The 14,174-nt window shown below is 37.9% G+C and overlaps 1 protein-coding gene across 2 annotated transcripts in view; it reads left to right on the forward strand.

Moving 5' to 3' along the window:
- LOC121857720 overlaps positions 1-13,737 on the forward strand; it is a 128,334-nt gene extending 114,597 nt beyond the window's left edge. For both annotated transcript variants that reach the window (XM_042353823.1, XM_042353824.1), the window contains one exon: positions 9,865-13,737. In XM_042353823.1, the coding sequence (XP_042209757.1) occupies positions 9,865-10,004 (140 nt within the window). In that variant the 3' untranslated portion in view covers positions 10,005-13,737. The remainder of the gene's footprint in view (positions 1-9,864) is intronic.
- Positions 13,738-14,174: the final 437 nt, after the last annotated feature.

Genomic DNA, 14,174 nt, shown 5'->3' on the forward strand with positions numbered 1-14,174 from the left:
TTAAAAATAATCTTGACCAAAATGACTGCTTAGTAGATTCACAAGTTCCTAGTCTTTAGAGAATAACAAATTATATTCCAGGAAATCATGGAGTTTATGTCGGTAAGGCAGGTGACATGAGGTAATAAAACTCAACTGGGTGGAAATGAAAGTTACAGTAGTGATTGGGGTGCCTTTGGTTAGGTTAGGTTAGGTTAGGTTAGTATCTAAGGACTGAAAATGTAAGTAGTAGATTATATTTCAAATCATAACACGAGAATTAGGTATTGAACTTAGATGTATAATTACAATTTTTATTAGTTGATGATTAAAGAATGTACTAACCAAATAATATGCGCTTGAAGACCAACGCTGTTAAAACACAATAACACACATCATCAACATGGAACTGAAACGGCTTTTAGAAGACGATAGTGCAAGAACGAAGACGAGAGCTGAGGGTGTATTAAGATGATCCTAGACTGAATTATATTAAATAAGATAAGATCCATGAACAGAGAGATGGGATTAGGAAGTTAAGAAGCTCGGAGTTGGCGAGTAAGATTCAAGATATATTTTTGAGGTCCTATGTGGCTGACTTTTACCCTTTGCGTTGCGCGACATTGGAGGAAGGTGGTGGTAATGGTGATGACTTTATCCACTCGTCTACCGATTAACTGGTTCTTATTAAATGATTAAACAAACTGATCTTTTTAATATATTTTACACAAATATTACAAAATTTGTCTGAAAATTTTCATAATGGGAATCATGTGAAGAGTAGAACCCTCAGCTTATTTTACTTGATGATTAAACACCCTAACGCTAACCTAACCTAAAGTGACCTAACACTAAAATAACCTAACCAAGCATGACCTAACAAAACCTGATCTAACGCTAACCTGACCTCACCTAACCTGAACAAACACTAACCTAACTTAACCTAACATGAACTAAGGTAGCATTACCTATCCCAACTCCCTTCAGGTAGCGTTAGTGTGTTTGTTTAATCATTAGGTAAAATAAGATAGGGTTCAGTGAGCAATTTCCCTATATACATAGAGAGAGAGACGAGGATCTTCATCGTACTAATTCACCAGCCGTAGCTGCCCCCTGGCCGGACCAACCAGCTTTAAAGGCTGGAGCTCTGAACTTTATATGAGGGCCCCTCGCTTTAAATTAGATGCGCCCGCCTGGGTATTCACACAGCCTCCCACGTAGCTGTCACACCGGCCAGACGTGTCTTGGAGGTCAACCCTGTGTGTAACTGTATAGGGAGAGAGATAACGGGAGAGCAGGGTGTGTGGCTAAAGTGGGAGCAGGGAATAGCAGCAGGATGGGTAATGGAGACTGAGAATCGGAATGGAGGGTGGGAGATGGAGATAGGGAGTGAGTGGGTGAGTGAGGGTGGGAGATGGAGATAGGGAGTTAAACGTGGGTGAGTGAGGGTGGGAGTGGGAGATGGGTTGGTGATGGAGAGTGGGAGGTGACTGGTGGGAGAGAAGGGAGGCATGTAGTAGGTAGGTGGCAAGGAACAGGCAGGACGCTGGTAGTATATGACATGTGACAGGTGGGAAGGAAGGAGGATGTGGGAAGTGACAAATGACAAGACGGAAAGAAGGGAAGGAGAAAGGGGAAGAATAATATGAAAATACAGTAAATTATTTCCGGTATTCTTGCACTTGATATTTATCTCGATAAATAATTGTACAATATAACACAATAAATTCAGTAAAACAAAATCGTATGCACTATGTAACAAAAAATTATTCATAATGTCCTTAGCTCAAGTGTGTACGAGCTCTCACACACACACACACACACACACACACACACACACACACATAAATCCATAAATAGATTAGATTAAGGTTCAACGAAACAATTATTTCAATCCATCATTTACAGAATGTTGGGTCACTTACAGTACATGGTGTTGGCTAAAACAAGACGGTAATGAGAGTCTCTGTTGTATTACTCTCAAAATTCGTTTATAAATCACACAAATCTTTTCTAGTAAAGCGTGAAGGTCACAGCCACATCACAGCTGTTCCCAATAAGAGTAAAAATATACCATCCAATTTCCTGAAACAGCAGCCTCGAGGACGGTGCTGTATCACATAGCATTGTTCTCAACCGCTATTGTCGGTAATCTAATTATCTTTATATGCACTTATGCAAACGTGCATGATTCTACCAGTGTCCGTGCATGACTCCCTTAGTCCCCGCTGTGCCTGGAAGGTTGCTGGGTAACAATAAACCGCTAATGAATTATGTAAACGTATGGAACAAGGATTACCACCAATTCATATTATTAAACAAGAATTATTCATATATATATTATAACATGGCAACTCCAGGTTATTTTTATACCGAATAAAGCAGAGTGAGACAACCCTTACGAAACATTTGTCAAGACACCACCAGGCGAAGTAACAGGTTTATTTCTTTGATTTTGTTCCGGGCGAATGGTTTTTTACCTGGACCAACGCTGTAATCTAACTGGACGACATAAACATATACATTGATGATGATTGGATAATACTTGATTGACTATTTTCACCGGTAAACCATACTGAATATTATCATCACCGGACGTAATCTAACTTCACCAGTCCATCACATTTTGTTTATTTTGATGTGCACAACCTTAGTTTTTGCAAACTAAAGATTGTCCCTTCACATCGATAATATATTTAAGAAACATTAAACGAGAGCATATTGAAAGTGGTAGAGTGAAACAGTTTACACATAAGACCATCTCTGAAGACAAATAGTCTTTATAATGCAAAATCTGTATTTAGAATATCCAAATAAGAACACAAGATAGCCACAACACACAAATTACGTTCTAAACAGACATAGCCGACAAGATCACTCCAAATTCTCTATTCACTATCCTCCAAACTCCGACACATTCTGGGGTCCGCCACTACCCCGAACACAGCCTCCAACTTCCGACTTACTGGAAGCTCGTCCAGTCGATACATTCGAAGCCATTGTTATGAACTTTAAAGAGAGCTTCGCTTTCAATTCTCTGCGGTGTAGCTGTTTAATCTGGTGTTCATAAGTCAGGATACTGCTCCTTAACTTTCAAGTGTCATGTTGACTTGATTATTAGATTTCAAAAATGAATTATTTAGTCTGATTATTTGATGTTTTTCGTTTTCCTGAAGATTCGAGACTCGGGTATAAATTGACTCTAGGAAACAAAAACACCAGAGAAAGTTAAGTTAGCTCAAAAAGCCACTTAATGGACTTTGAATAAAAAAAAGCAACAGGAATAAGCCATCCATATCTTGTACCAAGGTGTATTTTAGTGTAGAGAGGTGTGTAACCTGTTGTGTCTGCGTGTACACATTTTACAGTGGCTTTTTTTTGTTGTTGACTTTCTGAGGGTTTTAATTTCGTTGACTTTTGATTTTTCTTTTCTGTTTTGCCGTTGATTTTCTGCACTTTTTTTTTTTTTGCCCAGTGAATTTATTACCGGATATGAGCAGCCATGTTTGGGTATGCTGATAGTGTGACGCTAACTTCATTTCCAACATTTCATTCGACCAAGAAATTTGCTTAACGAGCTTATATCCTCATAACGTTATTTTCTGAACCAGTATCCAGGTAAAATATCGACATCCAAATTTCTCTTTACGTAAGTTTTCTCATTTTTACATTTTTATAATGAAAACGGAATTACGTACAGTATATTTTAATCTACTATAGTATGTGCGATGATACTATATAGATAAAATGAATTAACTTTATGTTATTGAAATCAAAATTTTGCCAAATATAAATCTTAAGGAGGTAAGACATAAAACGGAATAAAGCCGAGAAGAAAAATGAGAAAATCTTTACAAGGAAGAAGGCCAAAGAGAATAGATAAAGACATAGGTAAAAAGTTGTATAATATTTCAACATAACAAAGTAATACGTTGGAAAAATACATGGTCTTTTTTTTTCGTGAACCGTAAATATCTGATTTTTTTAGGTTTCTGTTTATTTACTCGTTGTAAAATAATTATTTAGGGTTTTCGAATAAAAAAAAAACTAGTATTAAGCAATTCTGGAAGGGAAGGGTGATAATGCCTGACACCAACGTTGTATTCTGGCTGAGTATGATAACTCTCTCACTCTCTCTCTCTCTCTCTCTCTCTCTCTCTCTCTCTCTCTCTCTCTCTCTCTAAGATTTGATAAAACACGATCGAGCTCTTACACAGGAAGAGAGACTGAGATGTATAAGGGTAGTAGTAATGCTTCCCACACCAGAGGAGTCTTGGTGCACGTGTAAGAAATATTTTATTGATGAAAACTTTGGACATTTATTTCAGGAATATTTTATGTATTGTGACAGCCTTATTTCACCTCAAAGTTAAGTACTCTAGAGCTAACCTAAACTAACCTAACCTAACCTAACTTAATCCCTCCAAGGTTAAGGGAGACAGATCATCAGCGTCAAATTACCTGCCGATTAGTTTGACGTCAGTAGTGGGGAAATTTCTTGAATCAATTATAGCAAATAGCATCCGATCGAATTAAGAGTAAACTAATTAATCTACGACTCTCAACATGGGTTTACAAATGGAAAATCTTGTCTAACAAATCTGCTGACGTTTTTTAGGAATGTCTTCTAGGTAGTAGATAATTATCCCTCCTCCTAGTCACAGGCCTGGCATTTGACATTATTAGGGACCTGCCACTCTTTGCCATAAACAGATAAAATGTACCGGGAACTTTCCCCCCACACACTCATCATTCTCTCACTTTATGTAACTTGACAGAACCTATGACCCTTCAGGCTTTTACGCCCTTAATGTACGAGTCATAAAGGCAAGTATGAACTTTTCATACTTCCCTGTTGGGCGCTGTAAACGCTTCTGCGCTTCACCTTGCACAGGATGTAAGGGGGTGCCCAATAAACTAGACCCCTCGGGGGCAAATCTGAAATCTGAAATCTGTAGTAGATAATGACGAAAATTACGAAGTTATTTACTTAAACTTTAGCAAAGCGTTTGACAGAGTACCGCATCAGAGGCTTCTGAGAAAAGTTAAAGCTCATGGTATCGAGGGGAAAGTTTTAAATTGAATAAAATCGTGGGTCACCGATAGAACACAGAGGGTCAGTGTAGATGGTGTTAAATCTGTGTGAGGCTGTGTAACCAGTGGGGTTCCCCATGGGTCAGTACTGGACCGACTCTTGTTCATAATCTACATAAACGATCTAGATACTGGAATCAGCAGTGACATAAGCAAGTTTACGGATGACACCAAAATAGGGCGGCAGATTAATTCAGGGCAGGATGCATATGCACTACAGGAGGATTAAATAAACTGCAGAGTGGTCAGAAAAATGACAAATGAAATTCTACACCAGCAAGTGCAGCGTGCTTAATATTGGAAGAATAAATACGGTCAATGTACAGTATACAGCCTTAACAACATCAACCTAGAGAAGTCGACTTGTGAAAGAGACTTAGGGGTACTTGTAAGCCAGGAACTACGGCCTAGAAAACAGTGCGTTAATGTTCGATATAAGGCAAACAGAGTATTAGGTTTTATATCTAGAAGTGTAAGTAATGTGAGTACGGAGGTCATATTGCAACTATATCTTGCGCTAGTTAGGCCGCACCTCGATTATGCTGTTCAGCTCTGGTGCCCATATTATAGAATGGATATCAATTCACTGGAGTCGGTGCAGCGAAGAATGAAGAAAATGATTCCGGGACTTAGAAACCTTCCATATCAAGATAGATTAAAGAAACTAAACTTGCATTCCCTAGAAAGACGAAGAGTGTGGGGAGATATGATAGAAGTATTTAAGTGGGTGAAAGGAATCAATAAAGGAGATATAGATAAAGTTCTTATAATATCCGAGCAGGGTAGGACTCGTAGCAACGGATTTAAGTTGGATAAGTTTAGGTTTAGGAGGGAGACAGGAAGAAACTGGTTCACAAATAGGGTGGTGGACGAGTGGAACAAGCTTAGCAACTTTGTAGTAAGTGCTGGAACGCTGGAAAGTTTTAAAAGGAGGCTAGATAGATTCATGGATGATAGAGAGTGGTAGTAACTCTTGACAGGAGCTGCCATGCACACCGTGTGCAGCACAGGCCAATCGGCCTATTGCAGACTGCTTATTTTCTTATGTGTGTAATAAGCTGGGGTGGGGTGGGGGGGGGAAGCAAATCTTTATGTGATTCCGCAGACGTACTATTAAGGGATAAATATTTGTGTAGTCATAAGAGCTAATTTCACACTTAACTAATAACTAACTTAACATCTACTATTCTCTACTTTACATTGTCTCTCCAAATTTACTCTCTCTACTTTCTCTCTTCTCTCTCTATGTTCTCTCACTTTCCTATATGTATAATTATTCCATTGATACTCAAGTTGAACGACTCTAAGGTAACTATAAAAATGGCCAACACAATAATAGAATTTATATTGAATTTGATGGTATCGATGGATTTTTATCTGTATAATCCAGTTGTAATTTCCAGGAGAAAGTAATTCACTGAAATGAACATAGAATCCTTAACTTATTTACGATATTTCTAAGCAGGACTTGATTAATAGTCCAGTGCAGTGCTAAGCCAGGCCGGTGTTTAATAAGTATAATAATGAACTGATAACAATGTTGAGGTAATTCAAATTATTTAGATTTTGGTTTGAATTTTTGTGTATATATATTTACCACATTTCCCACCTTTTGTCTCAACAAGTAGCAGATGTTGATAAAAATATGTACTAGTTAAAGTTAAACACTGTTGTATGTGTCTTATATTATTTTTTATTATTGTTTAATATATATATATATATATATATATATATATATATATATATATATATATATATATATATATATATATATATATATATATATATACGGGAAAGGTACGTCTGTTAGAGCATTATTTGGTTGATAATCAAATTTACGTGACATTCTAACATTTTGGGGGCAGAATTAAAACTTTGTTGCGCCGAATTTTATCCATGTTATTATCTAATTTGTTTGTTTATCATTATTATTTGGGGAACGAGCTCAGAATTTCACTTGGTATAATATCATCATCATCATCATCATCATCATCATCATCATCATCAGCCTCCATCAGTTCACAACCGGCCTCCTTCTCATGTTCTCACAATTTTATATGTTGAGTATTTTTTACTCTTCCAACATTTCCATACTAATTAACTTCATATAAACCTTCTGGTAGCCATTTTTTCCTGTATCTTTTCTTACAACGTGGGATCCAGTTGAGATTTCTCTTCACCTTTCATTTCCTATCTCTATTTCCATGGGCGCTGAGCCAGTGAAGTCGAATTCATCATTCCCGCACCTTTCATTCCCACTCGTAACATACGTCACTCTTTATCATTCCTCCCTACCTCGTACATGTTTCATTTAGCTGAGCTCTCTCGTCATTCATCTCCATTCCACTCACTCCTCAATCATCCAACTGCCAGCCCTTCCACATCAGGAACTTTCAAATGTTTACATGTATAATATTTTCTCACTTCTTAATGTACAACTACATCATGCACCTTTATCTGTTTTAGCCATGTTTTACTTGTCAGTTAAACTGCCCTTCTGAAGGTGGAATGTCATCACCGAGTCCATTACACAGTTAGAAAAAATGGCAGTGAAGGGCGGGTAGTCACAGAAAACAAGTATTGTTATGTTGATGGTAAACTAAGGAAAACATATTATAACCCTAAAAACACAATTACAATATTATTTTTTATGCTAGTCAAACAATTATATAAAATCAGGAGAACTGTTGCATAAAATCTATCAAAAAAGTTAATACTGTGTACAAAAATAATTCTGAGAATTTGTGAGTGTTATAATCTGCTATAATGATATTATGTATTGACGTTTCCACACTACGACACCATCACTTACGACTAATGTTATGTAATTATAATTTTGCATAGTTAAAACGTTTATTGGAGGCCGATATATCGTGGAGTTAATGTAATGGGCCGCTGTGATCACACTGTGCTCATGGTCTGCACCAGGTACAAACAAACGCTTTACCGGAACTAATTATTTTGTTAAAGAAATACAATTAAAATATAAACTAATTTAAGTAGTCAAGACCGCCAAGACCGATTTCTGAAGACAGAAATATTAGCCTCGGAGAACACAATTCGTTGATGGAATACTCGGGATAAAAATTTACCTTAACATAATATGAAGATCGTCTCCTCCTACGAGCATTGTGATCTATCAAATAATGTTTTATTTTATATAACATTAGTTCATACTTTATCTCTTGGCTCGAACAAGGGGCGTGTACCAGGTATTCAACACGTATTCCCGCTCTTGATTGCTAAACTGAGGCGCTGAAACCTACAGTTAAATGCCTTGAAGATTCTGGTGGCTTCAACGAGTCTGTAGCTCAGGTCATCCAGGAAGTTTAAAAATATGTATAATACAACACCAGCTGTCCACCGTCCTTCAGGGTCAGCATTATGATCCAATCCGAGTGTCAATCAGATACGTAAGGTGTTAAATGTTGCTAGTGAGCGACGGTCAGGCTCCTAACTTCAATGTCTTGCACGACTTCCTTATGGACACCCACACGCGCGAGCATAGTTGGTCCCCGCTCATTGCCAAAGAAACGCTTGTTATGAATGTAGATCAAGGCGTTACTTCTAAGGGCCCAGACCCCCCCCCCCCTGTCGTTAGTGCGTTGAGACACGTTGTCAGACAGTATTAGATTGCCCTAAGGTTGATGGTATCTTAAGCAGTAAGATTTTTTAATCTTTCGTTCATTCTTGTAAAAATTTCAGTGGCTCTACCGTCCCCCTAATGGTCATGCTGCTGTCTTGGTTGTAGTTGTTCTGATTGCCTCCAGAAGGTTTCCTAATGGTTGGAAGCTTTGTTGTTGTGATCCGTTAGGTTTGGAGAGGCTTTGGTCAATTATTCCTGCCGGGGGCGTGGAGGGGAGACCACTGGCCACATACACACGACACTGGCATTACTACACGACACCATCACCACCACTACCATCACCACGACCACACACAAAAAAATAAAATAAAAACGTAACTGCTGCAGATGACTGGATTGATTCACTATCTATTTAGAATGTTTACATTGTCATTTGCATACACATTAAATCATTTAGTTCCTTAATTTCTTTGTCTGTTGGTCATTTATCTTATTTTATTCGTTGTCGTGAGAGAGAAACTATTATCTTCATCTATCACTCACTGTGTCTCTTATCCAACTGGGTGTTTCGTGCTGAGGTATGAAGCGACTATCAACATATTCATCAGGTGTGAGTTGTTCTCGTGTATAATCACCTCCGCTCAGTGAAGTGAAAATCGGTACCAGTTATGATATTATTTCTTAGTGTCAAGTGTTCCTGTACGATGGTCACTTGTGCCGGTGTGAACACGGGTGTGGACATTGTCACTTTTGTTTACAACGAAGGTGAATCTATTATGTGGTGCTACGATGGAACAACAACAGGTCATTTAGTGTAAACAAAGACACAGCAGGCATTAATGACACCCCCCCTGGCACGAGGTCACACGCTGGATATGTCAAGGTGGAGCAGCGGACACTAACAACCTCTCTTTGTCTGGCACAGCAGGAGGCGTGCTGGCGGCAAGGACAACACGCAACACAGCATACAACAGATACTCCCAGGCTCTCAGCTCTTCCACAGCAAGGCAACACAATGTCAGCAATACAGAACGAAACAAAGCATTACAATATATACAGCGACAATACAGCTCAAAACACAGCAACACAATATTCATAAACAGTGTCTCAGGTCTTCCACAGCAGGTAAAGGGACTGTAGCAGCGCAGCACATAACTGAACAATATGTATGCATAATAATTAATAGCTTTCTATGTCTTCCACAGCGGGCGACACAGTGGCGGCGGTACAACGTCGAGGTCACTCATCAACCGCGGCAGACAGCACCTCCTCCGCCGTCAGGCTGGTCGCCACATTTTGCGTGTGCTGGGTCGCCTTTTTCGCCCACCTCCTCCCAGTCAGATGATCGCCTGGCTACACGACGTTCTTATAAATACGTTGAATAAAGTGTAATAACTTAAAGTAAAGAATCCTATCGATGTTCTGTATTCCTAATATATCCATACGCGTTGTAACAACGGCGGTAATAAGGCATTCTAAGGTGTGATTAACAGAACAAAAATAAATAGTTGGTTATTTTTTTTTCTTCTATGAGATAACTCTTTAAGTGCAAACTGAGGAAAAAACTGATTCACGAAATGTATTCCTCAGCTTGCGAAAATTAGTGAAGTGCTGAAACAATCTAAATAAAACAAAATATATGGCAAGACAATAAGCCACATATAAATGAAAAATAATGAAGCGGTGTCAGTAAAAGTTAATGACAGACAGACTAACTTCAATAATTTAAGATGAGAAGAAGCTGTGGACTTCAGGAGACAACGCTCCGTGCCTCACGATGGTGATTTGTCCAAAATATTGAGTAATTATATTTAATAGGTATAGTGTTTTATATGTGTAAATGTGTTCCAGGATATACAATATTTAAGCTGTGATTCTGAGACAATGTTTATACCTGAGTTGGGTGAGGATAATTACATAGGGAGTAAGTAAGGAGGCGGCTACGACTCTCACGTCTCCTCAGGCCGCGTCTCTGCTGCAGCTGTGTCAAGAGTCACGTGTGTTCTGCTCGGGTTATCTTTATACGTCACTTGTAAATCTCGCTATCAAGTCAAACGAACAATTCTGTTTTGACTATCGAGTGGTGTTGACGTGTAATTTGAGATTAAAACACTCAACTGGTCATTGAATACTTCTCATATTGTCAGGGAATATCAAACTCCCAACTCACTCTGTCGGGGGAATTCATTCCACCCGCCTCACCAGTCATACGAGGTCAACATCAATCAAATTATTGTCGTATATGAACTGAACACAGGAACCTTACAATCATGCTATGTCAAATTTCCCATTTCACTGTGTCACAAGAGGTCAACTCAATTATGTAACTGCGTCAAACAGGTCCACCCACGTCAACCCATCCTTCTTGCCGTGTCAGATGGTGTCAATGAAGTTATTTAGTGCCATGAGAGGTTTAATCTCTTCAACAAACTGAGTCAAAAAAGATCAATTCCTACTGTATAATATCACTTCATACAATAGTTTAAGGAATGGAATATACTTGAGAGGCAGAATGTATTAAGGAAACAACATTGACACTACCCGGGAATCAACTGTTGATTAGTGTTTACTCCCCTCACTGTTGCCATCTGGTGGTGGTACCGTTAACCAGAGGATAAATGTGGAAAAATCAGAAAATGCTAATCCCGTTATTTTCCTCCTACCTCACACTAACTACTGGCAAACTGGTACTCATTCACGAAATTAGGAGTCAAATGCTCATAAACTGTAATTAATGATCGATAAGTCAATACTACGTAGCAGCTAACGTGATGATTCTGGGACATAGCAGATATAGAAGGTTATAACGGAGGAGATTCATTCACCTTTGATATATAGCCAATGTGTTATGGTGACGCGATGATTATATTAGTTAATGAATTAATGTATTCATCAGTTGAAAATTATTTAACTACTGTGTTTATTCATTTTTATTTAGGTATTCAAGTTCTTAGATACATCTTGAGTTTTACAGCAACAAATCAAAATTAATTACTATAACCTACAAAAACTATGCGTTTGGACCTACGTAAAATTTTATAATTAGCTCAGAAACAACTAACTCATTCTCCAATTAATTTATTTATAATTTATTTCTTAACGAGTTCATAATTATTATATTTTCCTGGCGGGTAAACAGCTCCCAAAAAGATGATAGACGCTCCCCTGGTCTTTCACACTCACACGGGGACTCAACACCAGCAACACGTGTCACATAAAAGCTCACACGTCTTGTCCAACACCTCCACGGTCTTCTGCTCTAAACAGAAACAAAACGAACATTGCAATACGAGTTTAATCACTGAGGAAACTAAATTGGTAAAGAATAAATGTTCTTTTTTTCATGTATATTATATTATTGATTTGTCTTGATATTATTTTTGACCATAATGATATTTTGAAGAAGGTTTAGGAATAGGAGTTAATGAAGCGTCGTACGGCTGCCACATATGACATGATCCAAGATATTAAACGAAGATATTAGCGAAGTGCCATTTAGTTAATCGCTCTCCCAGGAACGAGATGAAGTACCAATCTTTGCAAAACGTCCTTAATGACGCCTTTAAAACCAACCAGCATTCTCAGTGAATCAATAGCGAATATCAACACCTACAACATTCATGCTTTATCTTCCTCATTCATTGTAAGATCAATAACAAGGATGTCAGTGGTGAGGAGTATTTTGGCTGTGGTTGGAGGTTGGGGGAATGTGTTTTCTATACTTTCAGTATCTTTACCAATTTTTTATTTCGAGAACAAATGTGTACAATGAGGAAGGATAAGGAACTATTGTACGTCCCATCAACTACTCGACCAAACTTTTACTTTTAGTTCCGTCTCTTCCAAATGGATGTTCTAAACTGTCGTGACCAAGATCTAAGCTGCGCTCGCGCGTACACAGACATACCTGCACACACACACACACACACACACACACACACACACACACACACACACACACATACAGTACACGGTTCACATAGCTCATAAAGCCTTTGAGGCACCACAGATGCCCTCTGAAGCGAAGGCGAACTTAGGCAAACCTCTCATTGACTTGTGCGGCCTCTGGCAGGCATATGAACTCCCCGCATATACCGCAAGCATCCAGTGACAGATCAATGTCTAAATACTGAAATAATCTACTGTTGGTGTTATAAACTCAATGGTATCTTGATACAGCCGGTAGCGACATTACGTTCAGCAGAGGCGTGTTGGTTTGTCTTTATGACTGAAGTACAAGGGATTAAGATGAGGTTGTGCGGTGAGTGACTCTCGACTTGTACAGTATATTACTCACCAACCACCGAAGTTCTTGGTCTCAAAGTCAGATATACAGACAGATGCTGTCACAGCTTGGCTGTGTATGATGTATGTTTGGATATATTTTTCATGTACATCTGTAATTAGTGTATTGTTTAGAATTTTACGGATTGCTATAATTAATGAAAACAACAACATCATCATCAACAACAACAACAACAACAACTCAGAACATACGAGTGTAAATAAATGTAAATAATTCGTTCCAGACAGTGTATAACCAATCACTTTTTATGTCCATTTGTATATAAATCCATAAACTGTTAGCTTCTGTCAGAGGTTTTATGTAAACTAGATATTCCTTAATTATTATGTGTTACTTAAGTCTTTTCTTTCCTTCAGTAAGTGTTGGTATATATATAGTGTGTTTGATGGCTGCTCACACCCACAGACACGTATCAATATTACCTTAAATCTGTAAGACATCTTTATTGGTTATTATAAACATCTTCCTAGTCTACAAAATACTTATGTGGTGAGGTAAAATCTGTCTATGACCCATCGTCTGAGAACGACAGTAGTCAAGTGTTATTATATTGGTATTAATTATCATAAGTAATCCTCTACTTTTTTCTCATAGTTCTAAGTTTTCAAGGAACTCAACAACTCTCAAGATGTGTTTTTTTTCCCTCCCATGACTCTCTTCTGTAAACTTTTCTACATGTTTATTTAGTATTGTATATCAGGTAAATTTGTTCAGTGGCGACTCATCACCACGTCTAGTGCGTCATCTGTGTTTCATTAAAGGTTTATATGGGTTTGCGCTTATTACTTACCTTACTATATCAAGGTCATGTTCACAAGTCATCATAATCGTTTCTCTTTTTTTTCCACTAAATGTATTAAAAATAAGTTTTAATTCCTCAGACAATTAAAATCAGGTCCAGAAGCCAAAATCGGGGTCATGTGTCCCCTGGCAAGAGTTACAAGGGATCTGATGAACTACTTTTAATAGTCTGGTTTTAAATTGTCATGCAAATCAATTCAGATCAATTTATTTGCCATTGAAATACATCAGTGTACAATCATAAACAAACTGCAGGTTCTAAAAATTCGTGATATGTTTATTACACTGACAGACTATTACGGTTACAACTTCTGGGAATCCACATCTAAATTAATGTTATTTTCTGTGAAGCATATAAAATAACATTCACAGTGATTGATGTGATATCGTACAAAGAACATATTTTTA

Source organism: Homarus americanus, unplaced genomic scaffold (genome assembly GCF_018991925.1).
Source record: "Homarus americanus isolate GMGI-L3 unplaced genomic scaffold, GMGI_Hamer_2.0 scaffold16712, whole genome shotgun sequence".
Lineage (NCBI taxonomy): Eukaryota > Metazoa > Arthropoda > Malacostraca > Decapoda > Nephropidae > Homarus > Homarus americanus.